The sequence below is a fragment of the Podarcis liolepis genome (assembly GCF_965112155.1).
Source record: "Podarcis liolepis genome assembly, chromosome: 14".
Lineage (NCBI taxonomy): Eukaryota > Metazoa > Chordata > Lepidosauria > Squamata > Lacertidae > Podarcis > Podarcis liolepis.
Window position 1 is genome coordinate 50462871 of NC_139569.1, and position 16601 is coordinate 50479471.

Here is a 16601-nt window from a genome sequence, read left to right on the forward strand (position 1 = left end):
TTTCCAACATTTCCTCTACTTATTTGGAAAATACCTCTCTTTTTGTAACTTTAAGGTTTGTTTGTGATTTTAACAACAGCAAGAGCATCTGTGAATAAATTTTGGAAACTGTTTGATTGAAACATTATTAACAACCTAAAAGTGCAGCATTTTTAGTACAGTATTCCCAAGTCTGGCAAATGGCTCTGGGCGGGGAGATCCCATAAATTAAAAGCTGCTAGAGAACGCAGTACAATTGACAGATCTTTTTTGCGATATGGTATGATTTTATTTCATTGACAAATGAAGTTTATCATGGCCAGGTGGCCTCTCCTACCTGTACCAAGGTGTGGATCTTGAGAGAGTTTACTCTAGTGAGTTTATGCTTCTTTTAATTTGTTGGAATTATCAATAGTATATGTGGAAACACTGCTCTTAGCCTTTCATTCTGCTTTTTTGCAGGTAAATTGATGAGTTTGAGACAATAATTGCTTGCAGGGCTGCCATTGTAACCATCTTCATTTCCTTGCTGGAAGTTGCGATTTATACACCTCTTGAGTGTAAAAAACAACAGCAAGTGCTTTGCAAAAAAAGATACCAACAATAATTTAAAACGTTCAAAATATCAACATCAACAGTAATCAAAAGACAGATTAAAGCATGCATCACCATTACAACTTGGTGGGCTCTGAGAGATTTCACTCGGGGTGTCCTTCCTTTGCTATAATTTAAAAATCAATTTAAAATGTTGCACTTTGGGGTTCTTAATAATGTCAAAAATAGTAATTGTTTTTTAAAACTCTGAAACATTTACGGGCGAGGGAAGCTGTTTCAAGCCGGGCCGGGGTCGGGGGCCTCCAGCCCGCCCTCCCCGCTTCCCTCCCCGAGGCGAGGCTGAGTCAGAGGCGGCGGCGGGCCGGGCTGGCTGGGCTCTGGAGGGCGGCGCCTGCCGCGGCCGGAGACGCGCGGGACCCGCGGCTGCTACAAAAACCCCACCCCGCCCGCCTCTCGCCCGTGCTCAGCCGGACTCGGAGTCTGCAGCCGTCGCCGCCGCCTGCTCGGTAAGTCTCCGGGGGCGCCGCATCCGGAGCGGCTCCGCCTGGATTGACTCCGAAGTGATCTGGATTGAATCTGGATTGAATCTGGATTGACTCCGAAGTGAGGCGGCGGGAGAATTGCACTGCCTTGGTGCGCTTCCATGAGAAGTCAGTCCCGTTGAGTTCAGTGGGACTTACTCTCGCGTAAGCGCGCTCGACTCAGCCTCTCCTTTATCGGGGGGGGGGGCTGCGTGTGTCTGGTGCAAAGGAGCTCGGGGGGGATTGGGGCCGCCGTTGAAACCGGCGGGGCTGACTTCGGAGGAGGGTTGCTACGGCTGGGAGTGGCCCTCGGTGCGCTTCGGAGAAAGTCTCCATAGGATCGGGCGTTTAGGCTGACGTCCTACCAATCCTGACTTGTAGGGATGCCACGCGTCCTGATTTTTCCGTACATCAACGGGATTTCAAAAGCATAATTGACGTCCGGGGGGGAATTCCCGGAAGGTGGCGCTTCTTTGTCCTGGATCTTAGGCAAGTCAGTCGCCTTCCTGAAAAAAGCTCAAGAACTTTCGAGGTGTCCTGGCAACTCTCTAATTGGGAGCCAGAGTCGCAAGTGTGCAGGGACACCCAACTGTCAAAGCAGAAATGCAAATGGAAAAGGTTTCTCGGCTGTTCAGAGTGCCAAGAAGCTCCTTAAAAATATAGAAAAGGGGGAAAAATAAATTTTCATTCTGCTGGGGTGAAATGCAAACTAGCAGAACGTGACAAACATTTTCTAGTGTTGTCTTTCTGCTTACTCATCTCTTGCAATGCATTTGATTTTAATTTTTGCTAATTCACATACCTGGCTGCATTCTCAGCCCTTTTCTGCATCCTCGCTCCCCAGTCTTGGGTGCCCAGCACCTGGCCTGTAGACTCCCCCAAGCAGAGTTGGGTCCTGTGTGTGGAGTCTCTGCTTCTGTCCCTCCTTGGTGCTTTAGAGTCCCAGAATGGTCGAGGTGGAAGGGACCCTGAGGGTCATCTAGTCCAGCTCTCTTGCTCTAGCTGGTAAGGCAGCATCCAAAGACGCCCAGGAGATGAGATTTGCAATATGGATAACTTGGGGACCTTTGGAATGAGGGGCCGGTTGAAAATGCTATTAATAATAAAGCTTCTGAATGGTTAGACCAGGCTTTAAGCCTTCTGTGTGAGCTGTAGCCTTGCATGCTTTGGGGACAGCTGGAAGAGAGACGCCTTCTTTCCTGGGTTGTCGTGCTGCAATAACAGTGTGTTCATTTATTCACCACCCCTCTTTTTGGCCCTCCAACTCCAGGAGGAAGGATCGAGTATCCAGGCTTGAGAGCTTTCCTTTAAAAGTTTCCACCTTGTGTGTGGGCACAACCCCCCCCCCCCATGCGTGGCTCCCTTTCCCCAAGGCTTGTGTAGGAGACGGTCCCACCCCTTGGTGCCCTCTCTGCCAGTGGCCCATTGCCAGCAAATCCCAAAGGGCAGCCCAGGGGACAAGGAGTGGATCACAAACGGCCCCTTCCAGAGCCCATCCCAAGAGGAGAATAACTGGTCGTGATGGTGCTGTGTAAATTCCCCTGCTTGCCTTTCTGGCTGTGGAGATTCCCGCTCTCGGCTATTAGTTTCAGTCCAAGCCTTGGGTGTGTCCGCCTTCTCGCCCAAACGGCTCTCCTGTTACGTCATTCTGTGAAATATCCTCTTCTCACCCCACAGGCCAGAGCTTGGCATGTTGCAGCAAGTTGTGCAGTAAGCAAAGATGTACTGAGAAAGGGCCACACCCGTCCTGCATGCTCCGTTTGGGGGAATTATGGATGACTGCAGTGCCTGAGTAATAGGAGGAGGCTGCCCCTGAAGGAAGCCCACAACCCCCACAACACCTCCCCAATTAGCCCCCCCCCCCATTCTTCAAAAACCAGTTGCTACCTCTGGCCCAACAGTAATCTAACATCTGGATGATTGTATAATCTTTTTAAGTTTCTTGTGAAATGGTTGTGGGGTGTGTGTGTGTCCTGCAGACATTTGCTTGTTTTCTGAACATAGCTCACTATCTCTCGACCTGAACCTACTTTCCATGGTTGTTGTGAAGCTAAAAGGGGGTCAGTTGTTTTTGTTTTGTAACATGTTACAGTAAAAGCATATTTGAAAATAATTTTAAGGCCACAATCCTAATTCTATTGACCTGGGATGAAGCCCCATTCAATTCGAAGTGACTCACAGTGCAATTCAGAAGTTAAGTCGCTGAACCAAAATTCTGCAGTTGCTCAGAGAAATTAATAAAATATTTAAAGTAGCTGCATTTCTGAAGTATTCATGCTTGTTTTGCTTGTTTTGCCTGCAGTGGAACATTCCTCTTGTACAGATATACAGTATGGGGTTTTATAAATGCAGAAAATGGCTTCTGCATTTCTCCCCAGTTTCCTGACTTCTAGAATGTGCTTCTGACAAAGCAGGCTTGAGTCCAGCCCACTAAAACTCCTGCTGCAGTAAATCTGATGGTTGTAAAGGAGCCACAGGACTCCTGGTGCCAAGACTCAGCAGATACTGGCCACCCTTCAGGAGGGCTGCAATATACCAGCCTCCCCCAACATTGTTCCCTCTTTTTTGTACCACAGCTCCCATCTGGCTGGAGCTAATGTAAATTATGGCCCAACCTGGAGGACACCCAGTATATGTACCGCTAGTTAACAACAACATCTTTGGAGGCTTTGGGGACCCTGACTCTTCCCTCCCTCCAGGTCCAGAAAGTCATCATTGTGTAGAGGGTAGAATGTCAGGCTGGTTCAAATCTGGCTCAGCTTAACCTCTGCAGGGTGATCATAGAATGATAGAGATCCTGATCATAGAATGATAGAGACCCTAAGGGTCATTGAACCCAATCCCCTGCAAAGGAGGAGTCTCGACTAAAGCATCCATGACAGATGGCCACCCAGCCTCTGCTTAAAAACCTACAATGGAGAATCCACCACAGTCTTTTCCACTGCCAAACAGTTCTTACCATTGGTAAGTTAAGATAAAAATGGGTGTGGCGAAACCATGCATACTACCCCGTTCTCCTTGCAGAGAGAGAAATGTGGTAATTTTCTCTCTCTCCTTTGCCTCTAGTTGGGCAACTGACTTTTGGCCCAGGGGTTTCCTGTTGCTACCCTTTGATTCTGTGGGATGCCTTTGTGAAGAAACCATTGACCAGTGTAGTCGTGTGAAGCTGCAAGCCACAGTTGACGTGAAATACGGGTGGGAGGGAGGTGAAATCTACCCCAGGCTGGCTCATGAGCAGAGCTCTCTTGACTTGTAGGTGCTGGCACAGCCCAGCAACACAGCCTTGCCTCTCCTTCCAGCTAAATAACCAGCACTGCAAAAATTAAAAAGGTTCGTTTTTTTAATAGTGCTTTCAAACACTGAGTAGGAGAGCTGGCTTCTCTTCCTGCCTCCTCCCTGCTTTGAACTTAATTAAGTTCTGCTGCAGAGTTTGGCATGATCTCATTCTGGCTTGCTGTCTTTGTGGGTTCCGTTTGCAGCAGTGACGGCCTGCCTTTTCCTGCAAAATACTTATCAAAACGAGAAAGCTTTCAGCAATCCTGTTTTGGTTTAGAGAAGGCCTCCCCCCTTCTCACCGTTCCTGTGGAGGTAGACCTCTTGGGTGCGTCCTTTGGGGCAGCTCGGTGCCTCCCTCTCCTTGCAGCCCCACATTCCTCCATGGCCACGCCCAGCCTTCCTTGGAGACGTGGCTCACACAAGCTCAGGGTTTCCATTCTCTCATTCTGAAGACTTCTGAAACTTGAGCAACACCTTGCTTTTTGTTTTTCTGTTTTTTGCCATCCCCAGAGGGGCCACTCCCTTTCAGGCTAGCACAATGGCCCTGGCCATGCCCAGTGAACAGTTGCCAGGAGCTCCTCTCTCTCCCCTTTTCTTGGACTTGATCTGTGCTTCCAGAGAACACTCCGAAGGCTGGTTCAAGAACTTGGCTGGGGCAGAAGGAAGGTGCCAAATGCAAGACAGAGAGAGGATTGGGGCTTTTTTAAAAAAAAGGGTGGCAATGTTTAGTCAATTGATTGGTTACTTACTTATTTCATAAGATTTAAACACCACTCAATTGTTAAAACCCAAAGTGGTTTCCAAAAAAGATAGAAAAGAAGAAGCGCGGGTGTCGCTTTGGGTTAAACCACAGAGCCTAGGGCTTGCCGATCAGAAGGTCAGCGGTTCAAATCCCTGTGACGGGGTGAGCTCCTGTTGCTCTGTCCCTGCTCCTGCCAACCTAGCAGTTTGAAAGCACAAAGTGCAAGTAGATAAATAGGTCCAGCAGGAAGGTAAACGGTGTTTCCGTGTGCTGCTCTGGTTCACCAGAAGCGGTTTAGTCCTGCTGGCCACATGATCCAGAAGCTGTCTGTGGACAAACGCCGGCTCCCTCGGCCAATAAAGCGAGATGAGTGCCGCAACCCCAGAGTCGGTCACGACTGGACCTAATGGTCAGGGGTCCCTTTACCTTTACATTTAAGAAGGATTAACAACAATAATTTATGACTTTTCAAAAGTTAAAATAACAGTAAGCTAAAAACAGATAAAAATTTACATCAGCTTTCTAAACATCTAGGGTAGGCTTGACTACACAATACTGTTTTTAGCAGGCACCAAAATGGGTCTGTGAAGGTGCCTGCCTGACACCAATGGGCAGGGAGTTCCAAAGTGTAGGTGGTGCCACACTAAGACATTGAGTTCTTTAAAAATTCAGAGCATGTATTATGCTGGCACCTGAGCCAGGAGAAGGTGCCTCTTGCAAAGCAATCCAACTTGGATGGCTTTTTTAAAGAACTGGACAGATTCATGTAGGAGAAGGCTATCAATGGCTCTGCTGTGCCTGCAGTGTTGGCTTCCGAATCCCAGCTGCTGGAAGCCACAGGAGGGGCGAATGCTGTTGTGCACAGACCCTGCTTGCAGGTGCCCCCCAGGCATCTAGCTGCCCACTATGAGAACAGGATGTGGACCATATGGGCCATTGGCCTGATCCTGCAGGCTCTCCTTGCATTCTTTTGAAAGTTCCTTCTAAGGATTCTCCGGAGAGTTCTCCTTTGTGAATTAAACTATATGGCTTCCACTGGGGCAGGCAGCTTATTCTGTGCTGCCCCTGTTCCTCATCTGCTTGAATGACACCAGGCTATTCCGGCATGCTCTGGTCAAGTTTTGAGCATGTGTAGATCTGAACTTGAATCCATGTCCAGCTGTGATGCCACCTTGAAATAATAATTTTGCCTATTAACACACATTTTAAAAAGGAGAAACAGAAAGGGCATGGTGATTATGCCTCTGGTATGGTTTGAGCTTTAAGGGTTTTGGTGAATTTTCTGGAATTAAGTAGCTCTAAGTTTCACATGGCATCCTTGGAGTGGGGTAGTGAAGGCCCTGCGGCTTGGGTGGCTGCCCCCCCCCCTTGATTCTCATTCTGCCCCATGGGATGCAGATGTATCTTACTCTTCGTCACACTGGGCTAAACCAGTGTTTCCCAACCTTGGGCCTCCAGCTGTTTTTGGACTATAACTCCCATCATCCCTAGCTAGCAAGACCAGTGGTCAGGGATGATGGGAATTGTAGTTCAAAAACAGCTAGAGGCCCAAGGTTGGGAAACACTGGGCTAAACAACACATCCTTTAGTTCCTTCTTCCATTAGGAGCCAAGTGGTGTATCCAGCTTTGGCAACTTTCATACAATTCATTTAAAGCACTATGATCCCAACTTTAAACAGTCATGGCTTCCCCACCCCAAAGAATTCTGGGAGCTGCAGTGCATTAAGGGTTCTGAGAGTTGTCAGACTGTTCCCCTCCCAGAGCTACAGTTCCCAGAGTGGCTTAACAGTCGATCTCTCTTCCCAGGGAACTCTGAGAATTGTAGCTCTGTGAGGGGAATAGGGGTCTCCTAAAAACTCTCCGCCCTTTGGGGGAACCATGAGTGTTTAAAGTGGTGTCATAGTGCTTTAAGTGGATGGTGTGGCCAGCGTACTTCTCAGGGTCTCCTCTGGGAAAACGTGGTTCCAGGGGAGGCTGGGCTATGATTAGCCCTCAGCCAGCCCCCCACTGCCGACCTCCTTGCTTACAACCAGTCCAGGGGGTGGCATGGCCTGTCAGCTGCCTCCCCCTCCTTCGCCTCTGTGTTAACCCACTTGGAACTCAGCAGGGAGAAGGATGGGCTTGCCTTCCATTGGCTCTTGCTCCTCCTCCCGTGGGGCTGCCCCCCTTCCTCCCTGCCAGCATCAGCCGCCACTGCTTCGTTCAATACCACCGAATGGATGCTATGCCTTCTGCTGCACTTAGATTTCGGTACAGTACATCATTTGGTTGAAAACGGATTTGTGTCAATTTCCCTGCAGGCTTGCAATCTTGGTTTAAAGCTCTGTGTCGAATGAGAGCTTGTGTTCCTTCTATAATAAGAAAGAGCAAACCCTTTGTGCTCTTTGTGTTTCCCATTTCTGAGCTGTTGATAGATGCGACAGGGTAAACCTCAGGGTACGTGGCAGACCACTGTCCCTAATACCTGTATCAGGCACAGCTCTCTTGAAGGGTGAACCGTTCTGTGCTTAAGAAAAAGCAATAATTTTTTGCAATTGGACTAAATTGTACACTTTAGGCTATTCAGTTAGAATCAATTGAGTTCTGGGCAATTTTGCACAAATGTTAGGTGTACGCAATTTTGGCTGGGTTTACATGCTAAGCTAGACCCTTAATTTTTGTTGCTAAAGTCTAGGCAGTGCAAGCTGTGACAGAATTATAGCCTCAATTACTTACTGGGCAGAGGAGATTGCAGGAATTGATGTATATGCTCAGATGGGGACTCAGGGCTACAGCAGAAGAGGGAAGGCATTTCATAGTCTGATGTTTGCAAACACCTTGGGAACTCTGGTGTCGGGTTTTTCTTGTGTCTGCGTTTTCCAAGTCTCTAGTGCAGGCAGGCGTAAAGAGCCTGTATCTCTCCATTGCTCCCCCCCAGCCTGACCAGCAGTCGAGGATGATTGGAGAGGGGCGTTTCCCACCCCTTCCCCCGTGGTTTGTGCATTTCCAACTCTTCACTGCACTCATGAGGACTAGAGGCCTCCTGCCGCAGTTGAAAAATGCAAGAGTCTGCAGCAGCTCCCAGATCCTGTGTAGTTGGCAGTCCACAGTTCACAGCCTAGCCACGCAGTTCAAGATCTGTGACCTCATTTATCTTTTAACAAACTCATCTTTGCAGAATCCCCATCTTCCTGCTCTCTCTCTCTCTCTCTCTCTTCCTCCCCCATGACTGGGCTGCAATAACTTTTCTCTGATTGGCCTCCATTTACTACAGTGTTATGTGGCAACTCAGCTGACATTCCAAGGGCGGGTCGGCTCAATCCCTGGACTTGGCTCTCCCTCTGCCCTGCCTTTTTCTGCCTTGTCTCAACAAGCCTGCTTGGCTGCGGTTTTCATTCAGTTTTGTAACTGAAGCTCTTTTAAAAATCAGTTGGTGCTCTGGCCGAGGCTATTTTTATTGCAATGACTTTCAACTCCTGGTGTAACTGCTGGGCTAGGGCAGACACTGGCATTTCCTTAATAATAATAATTATTATTAACATGGTGTAAGTTAAGTGTGTCTCTCTGTGTGTGCCAGTGTGGTGCAGCGGTTAGCAGGCCCTCCAAGTGTCCTTATTTTCCAGGGACAGTCCCAGATTTATAGATGTCGTCCCGGTTTCTGATTTGATCTCGGAATGTCCCACTTTTCCTTAGGACATCCCTATTTTCATTGGAAAAATGTTGGAGGGGATGGGGTTTTGTGACTGCCGAGCCAAGGAGATAATTAACTATACCATCTTTAGAAGGCATCTGAAGGTAGTCCTGTAGAGGGAAGTTTCTTTAATGTTTTATTATGTTTTTATATATGTTGGAAGCCTCACAGAGTGGCTGGGGCAACCCAGTCAGATGGGTGGGGAAGAAATAATAAAATGATGGTGATGGAATAGGACATCCCTATTTTCATCAGAGAAATGTTGGAGGATATGGGTTAGAGTGTTGGAGTAGGACCTGGGAGAGACCTGGATTCCAATCTGGACTTTGCCATGAAGTTCACCTGCCTCTAAACCTGATCTTACCTCAAAGGATTGTTGTGAGGATAAAATGCCATGTGGGCCACCTTGAGCTCCTTGAAGAAAAAGGTGGAATCAAGGCCATCTTAAGCATATTTGGTGCTGTGGTGCAAAGCTCCCTCTGCCCTCCCCCCGTTTCCCAGAGATTTTTTAGGGAGGACGGCACTGCCGGCGGGGTTGGAGGAGGTGGGCAGCGGCTGGAGGGCAGCTCCTCCAGTGGGCAAGAGGTGGAGGCTGGACACGATGCCTCCCGGCTCAGCTGGCCACTTTGTGCCGCAGTGGCCACAGCAGACGGAGGCTCTGGGCGCAGTGCTGCTTTGGCGTGGCATGGTGGAGACGGGTGAGGGCAGCGAGCTAATGCTGGGAGGCGCTATGTCCAGCCTCAGCCTCTTTCCTGGCGCCCCATGCCAATAGCCTCTATGGGTAAGACGCCCCTGCGTGGGATGCAGATGCAATAAATATATGCAGAGCTTTTTTTCCAGTCGGAATTTGGCAGAACTCAGTTCTGGCGCCTCCCAGGTGGGCGCCATTGCCATTATTAGAGAACAAAGGAGGCATTCCTGGTGTGTTTCAGCACCCCTTTTTCTAGAAAAATCGCACTAAATATATGAATGGTACCTTATAGCTTGATAAGCTTTGATTAATGAGTGAAACAGTGGGGGGTATCAAATGTATCAGGACACCATAGCTGGGGGTGGGGTCTCTGCATTACTTAGGTGATTTTTGAAGGAGATTGGGGAGATTCAGAGGAAGGTGGATCCCAATAGGCCTTGGAAGCAAAACTATTTATTTGAATTCCTTTAAAGCCACACCCTTTCCCCATTCTGGAGCACTTAATGGGAACAGAACATTAAAGCAATAAACAGTACAAAGAGTATCATAGAGCCACAAGACGGCAATAAAATGGCTGAGATTAAAATATTGATGGGACCACAACCCAGCAGCAGTCTGCTCTGTAACCCAAATGCCTGGATTAACAGGAATGTCTTCAGCCTTAATTTTTTTTTTTTTATCGGTTGGGGTGTGCATTTAAAGCACATCCAATGCACATATAAATTGCATTACTTTCCCCAAAGAACCCTGGGAGCTATAGTTTGTTAGGGGGGCTGAGAATTGCTGCTCTGTGAGGCAAAACTGCAGTTCCCATGATTCTTTGGGGGGAGTTGTGTTCTTTAAATGTGCTTCGAATGTGCTTTAGATGTATAGCATAGATCCAATGTCACCTTTGAGAGATCTAGGGCTATAAGGAGCCAGCAGGTTTGCATACTATTTGCTGGGGAGAAGTCTGCCCCCTTCATGCCTTGCTTGTGGGCTTCATGGAGGTATCTGCTTGACTGCTATTGAAAAATAAATGCTGGACTATATAGCCAGTTGGAGGCTGCAGTAGACCAATTCTCTCTCCCTTCCCTCCTCCTGTTTCATTTCACCACCCGCTCCTTCAACGGACACTTCTGCAAGTTGCAGAAAGAAGCTCATGGGTCCTTTTTGAAAGTTGTTGTGATAAAAACAGCCTTTTGCATGTACAAAGTTCAATACTCCTATGTAACTAAAGAGTCCTCTGCTCAGCCGCCTGAGTTTGCGATAAGATGGAATTGCACCCTCAGCCTCCTTTAACAGAGTGATTAACTGTAACCCCAATAATATTGGATCCCTAATAGTAGCAACAGTTACTGTTGCTATGATGGCTCTCACCCTCTGAGATCGCTTTTGTTTCCCTCCTTGGACCCAGAGATCAAAGCACACACCCCCCCCGTAGGAAATTGCCCCCCTTTACGTGTTGGGCTGTTCAGAACTACATATGCAGTCTTGAGGGGTGGGGGGAAATAGGCAAGAGGCACATGGTCTTAAGTTTGGGTTTCCTCCCTTTTCACATCGGGTTGTCCTAGTCATTTATATTTTAAGATGTCCCTACAAAAATCTGTACTCATTTTTCTGTTTATTTTCTCCAAAATATTTATTTGGTGTGAAATCATGATGAATTGGGGGTGGGGATTATTTCTACAGGTATAAAACCTTTATACTTTATTTTTGATTGTAATGGCATACACACTTTTCCCAAACATGCACATTTTTGCAAGTATGTTTTGCTTGGAGAACGGTGTTGCAAAATTCGGAGGCCTGAGATTTGGGAGATTGCTCTGTCTCCCTTGGCTTATTGCTTCAGGGACTTGGAATTAGACCAGTTCTTCTAGGTTGTTCTGAGGGTGGGGATGTGGTGGTGGTTGGGGAAACCATGGGGTGGACTGGATGACCTTCTGGTAGGTACCTGTTCAGCGCCACTCACTTTCATGGCTGTGTGTTTCTGCCGGGTCATCAGTGCTTGAGCAAGAGGAAGGAAGCTGCTTATTGTCCACCTACACCCACACAAACACACATACACCCTGCTGTGACTGTTGCACCTTCATAGGGTCACACAACAGATTCTCTCTCTCTCTCTCTCTCTCTCTCTCTCTCTCTCTCTCACACACACACACACACACACACACACACACACAGAGGCAGTCCTCAGTATATTTGAAAAGTGAGCACAGCTGCTGCACACAGCGTACCATTGTCAGATGCTGTTTGGCAGCTGAAATATTTGTCTAACTTAAGGAATTTGGGAGTTCTGTTCTCATGCCTGATTTCCAGGAATGCAATGGTGGGGCCTGAATTCTTCTCAGCAACACCTTTTGTACAACAACTGCCCCTCCTTCCCAGATTTTTGAGCTCCTTCCAGCCCAACAGAGCTATTTGGCTTGCAAAGGCGTTGAAGATACAGGGAGTTAAAAAAACTTGTTGGAAGAGAAGAAAGCAGGTTAAAATCAACACATTTCCCCCCTGACTAGCTGCTTTGGCCTTTTCAACACCTTTGTTATTTCAAGTTGCCAGCCTTTGTACTTCTGGGTTTTTTGTCATATTTTTTTTTAAACTCTTCCAAATCTTCAAGTTACTAGTCCACAAATGCTTTTCTGCCCTGCCTGCCTGCCTGCTACTCATTTGTAGTCTAGGTTCTAATACTGACAAAGGTTCTAAACTTTTGTTTCCTGTTGAGTCTACCTATTGACAGCCCCCAAAGTGGCTACTGTAAAACTGAAATATTGCAATTAGTGTAGTAATTCCAGAACAGTGCTATGAGAGACCTACTACTTTATTGCAATAAGTAAATTGAATTAAATATTGCTATGAGTCTAAAGTATGAATAAAAAAGAATGCCTTTAAGGGGCACTTCCACAGTATTTCCTGTTATTGGCCATCACTTCCAGGGGGCAGAGCAAGGCTCTGTGTCAGGGGAAATTTAAATTACCCAATCACTCCTGATGCAAAGTTGGAGTGGAATTACTCATTGAAGGAGGATTCTTGTTGCACCTCTGTGTAATATGCTGCTCTCAGCAGGCTTCTGCTGGAAATTTTTGGAAACTTCCTTAAGATCAGTTTTGGTATTTTGGCATCTGATTTCCCCCCCCCCCCCATGTCATGTGAGTGGAGAAGCCTATATCTCGGCAGTTAGGTAGAGATGGTTTTGTTTTGTTTTTCTCCTTGACTAGGCTTAGCCTGGGACTTCAAACCAAATACACATTTTGACACTGAGGCTGCTACATTGCTCAAGTTCTAAGAAGCAAATGGCTAAGGGCACCTGTAGACGTTCCCTATTTATGCTGGCCGAGGTCAATGGGAGCTGCAGTCCAGAACCTCTGGAGGACCCTGGGAGATGGGCAGGGGTCCTCTGAACCTGGGTCACTGCCCCTTTGCACTGCCCCTTCAGGATGTGATTTACGTTCAGTTGCTCTGCCCCCTTTTCTTCTCTTTGAAAGCCTGGAGCTCCTTTTTCTTTCATGGGGCTTCAGGATGGGCGAGAGAGGAGCGGAACTAGGAGCCTGTGAGTTTGGGCATTGGCCAAGCCTGTTCCTTGGCCAGGACTCCTTCCCACGTTTCACTCGCTGCCACACCCTCAAGCTGCCTTCTTCTCTTTGCCAGCTTTGTTAGCTGTGCCCTTGGTTGGGAGCACTTAATTTATTTGTAAAAAGCCTTAATGGCGTTCTGACGTTAATCCCTGCATGACAGCCCTTTCTCCGTTTAATTCATACTTCACAGCCTGAAAGCCATTTATGCAACTAGCCTTAACTTACCAGAATAAAAGAAAATATATGATCCACTTTGCCTTTCCTGTTTTTAAGCATTCAGTTTCACTCAGAAGATCCCACCCTTCTTGTATGTCAGGGCTGGCTCTGCCTCTCCTCAGGAGGAGGCCACCCACTTGCAGGAGCAGCAAATGAATTGTGATTTTGATAAAATACATATTTTTATTTAATGGGGAATTCTAGAAAATAAAATGTAAAAAATGGCAACTGTAGCCCCAGTTGGGCTCCCTAATCGTAGATTGTAGCGTTGGAATGGGTCCTTAGGCTGATCTAGTCCCAACTCCTACAACACTGGAATCACAGCTAAATAACCTGGTCAGACGGCCATCCAACTTCTGTTTAATAACCTTCGTGAAGGAGAGTCCACCACCTTCCAAGGTAGTCCATTCCACTATGGAACAGCTCTTACGTCAGAAAGTTCTTCCTATGGTTTAGTTGGAATCTCCTTTCTTGGCATTTGAATCCATTGGTTCAGGTTCCTGCTCTCTGGAGCATCAGAAAACAAGCTTGCTCCATCTTCCAGCCTTTGAGATATTAGAAGATGGCTATCCGATCCCCTCCCAGTCTTCTCCAGGCTAAACACTCCCAACTCCCTCAACATTTCCTCCTAAGGCTTGGTTTCCAGGTAGCTTATCTTGGTCATCCTCCTCTGCACACATTTCAAACCCTAATAAATGGAGGTATTGCAGTGTGCAAGAAGGGAGGACTTGACAGTTTCTTCTGTGCTGCAGTCGGCTGTTGGTGATGTGGTGGTTTGGGTGTGGATCATCCAATACATGTGGAAAGCACCTGGTTGGCGAATTTAAATGAAATAAAGAGCATGAAAATCTTGCAAATGGGAGGAAATTTCCCATTGACATTCTTTGCTGGGATATTTGGGGAATTGAAAGGTATTGAAAGAAGATCAGGTGACGTTACAAATATCCTTCCTTCACTGCTGTCTAAAACATGTTTTCTTTTGCAGCCTGACACCCTGTTGAAATGTTGCAGCCGCATGCCCACTATGCCTTTAAAACACACCTGAACCACATTCTTTCCCTCAAAGAATTCTGGGCACACTAGTTTCCCCTCACAGAATTGCAGTTCTTAGAAAACATTAAGAAACTACAGTGCCCAGAATCCTATTTGAGAAAGAATGGCCTTTGAACGTGCCTTAAAGGTAAAGTGTGGACTCGGCCTCAGTGCCTCTATGCTCAAGCAGATTGACTTGAAGTCTTCTTACTTTCTTCCAGCCTTCTCTCAAGATGACAACGGTCCACGAAATCTTATCCAAGCTCACCCTTGAGGGAGATGTAAGTATTGCTCCATTTACTCCCCCTGCTTCCCCCTGGCCCATCCCAGCTTCAAACACATCTGTGTGCATGTGGTGTATTTATGTATTGGGGAATGCCTCTTTTGAATGGCACTCAAAAGTTCAAGCCGTGCATCTCTCAGGCAGCAAGTGTTGTGAAAGTTCCCTCTGGATACGCCGGGGGAAGTGGACCAGTGGCTTTATTTGACAGAGGGCAATGCCATGTGCTCAGAAATGCAGACTGAGAATAGGCTCTTTCGAAAGTTGTTGATTTTTACACTTGCACAGAATAAACCTTTTGAGGTGCAAGAGTGTTGGGAAATGCTCTTTAAAGAAATGTCCTCAGGCAGTCTCCTGAGTGAGTCACACCAGATCTGTTTTGCCTAGTGGGACCTGCCTGGCGGTGGGTGTGCAGCTACCTGATCCTTTGAACTGCAGGTGGAACAGATTGAGTTGGGGCCCTTCTGCAGGCCAGGCATCTGCTCCACGGCTGAGCTACGAAACCCATCCCAGACGTGTTCGATGATAAGCCAGCAAAAGAATGTGCTTTTATTCTGAGTGTTCTCAGCTTCTCCATGGTGCAATTAAACTTTTCCACTCGCTGCTTTTCTTGGCATCAGAAAGGAGCAGAATCTTCTGGAAAATCTGTCTATGGTGCACATAGGCCAGCAAAAGGCCAGCTTCCACCTTGGCTGAGAGAGGTGGGAATAGCCAAGAGGTGGTAGTTCAGTAAAAAAAAAAAGGGGGGGGGAGTGTTTACACCCTCCACCTGGAGTCTTACATTTTTAAAGGAGAGTCTTACATTTTTAAAGGCTGTGCTTGAATAACCTGTTTCACAAGCCTTGCTGGAGAGGAGGAATTATGGGTGGCAATTCTGTGTTTGGAGGTTGGTATGTATGTATGTATGTATGTATGTATGTATGTATGTATTGATTGATTGATTGATTGATTGAATGAATGAATGAATGAATGAATGAATGTGGATACTGTCCTTCATCCGTAGTTCTTGGTGGTTCACAACATAAAAGCACAAAATACCTAATACGAACAAGAACAACCCCACTTTCCTTTCACCCTGTCTGATCATTGGCCCTTTTAGCTGCAGTACTCACAGGTGCTTTTTCCCTGGAGCAAAGCTTACGAAAGGAAAGGAACCTCCCCTCAGGGATCTTGGGGTGATGGCAGTTTCCTATTTTTGTGTTGCAATACCTCATATTTTGTGCCATTCCTGGCAGTGAAGCAAGTGGAAAAGAACATGTGTCACCTCTTGCAGGTCTTGCTGGCCTCATTGCACCGTTTCTGTTTTTGACTTTTAAAGAAGCAGAATTTATTTATTGCATGCATTTGTACACAGCTTTCTGATTTTTTAACAAAGTGGCCCACAGATAACAACTATTTGGAATTCAGTTACCTTTAAGCTGCACATGAGACTATCACAGTACTCAAGGACAATATCCTGGTATTGATAATTAAAACAATTTTTTTTTAAAATGTTCCTTTTCTCCCAACACCAATAAGAACAAGTTTTTTCCAGGGAATGTGAATGAAACAACTCAAATTTGTACTTGGTATGTGTATGTTTAATTTTCAGTTTTCATTTGGGCTTTTCTTGTTGTTTTAGTGTGTTGTTGAAGTGGGTGGTCTTGTTTAAATATATAGAAAGTTTTTTGCTTTTTTAAAGACCCATAAGACAGCTCACAGGCAAAGTTCTTATACATCAGGGATGAGGAGACTGACTCCTATCACCACCGCCATCTGCTTTCTGGGGCTGATGGGAGTTGGAGTCCAGGAAGGCCTGGTCCTGTCTTTGTTTTATGCATTGGGTCTGTTCTGTGAGATAAGAAAGTAGCCCCGTCAGGTGAGAAGACGGTGCCATTTCCCCCATGGACGTTAGGCAGGCTTTCCTCTTGCAAGAACAGAGCTGCTGATTTAATGGAGCCAGTTTGGAAGGTCATTCCCCCCTCTCCTCTTCTCTCCCACAGCATGCTCTCCCTCCAAGCGCCTACGCCACAGTCAAGGCATACGGGAACTTTGATGCGGATCGCGATGCTGCAGCCCTCGAAACCGCAATCAAGACCAAAGGTAGG

General features: G+C 46.8%; 1 protein-coding gene across 2 annotated transcripts in view; it reads left to right on the forward strand.

Moving 5' to 3' along the window:
• Positions 1-910: 910 nt before the first annotated feature.
• ANXA2 (annexin A2) overlaps positions 911-16601 on the forward strand; it is a 36102-nt gene continuing 20411 nt past the window's right edge. Inside the window, exons 1-3 of one of the 2 annotated variants that reach the window (XM_083475981.1) lie at positions 911-1040; positions 14456-14515; positions 16497-16596. In XM_083475981.1, coding sequence (XP_083332107.1) covers positions 14468-14515; positions 16497-16596 — 148 coding nt within the window. In that variant the 5' untranslated portion in view covers positions 911-1040; positions 14456-14467. Of the gene's footprint in view, positions 1221-14455; positions 14516-16496; positions 16597-16601 lie in introns of both variants that reach the window. The other variant, XM_083475982.1, reaches the window with a different exon arrangement.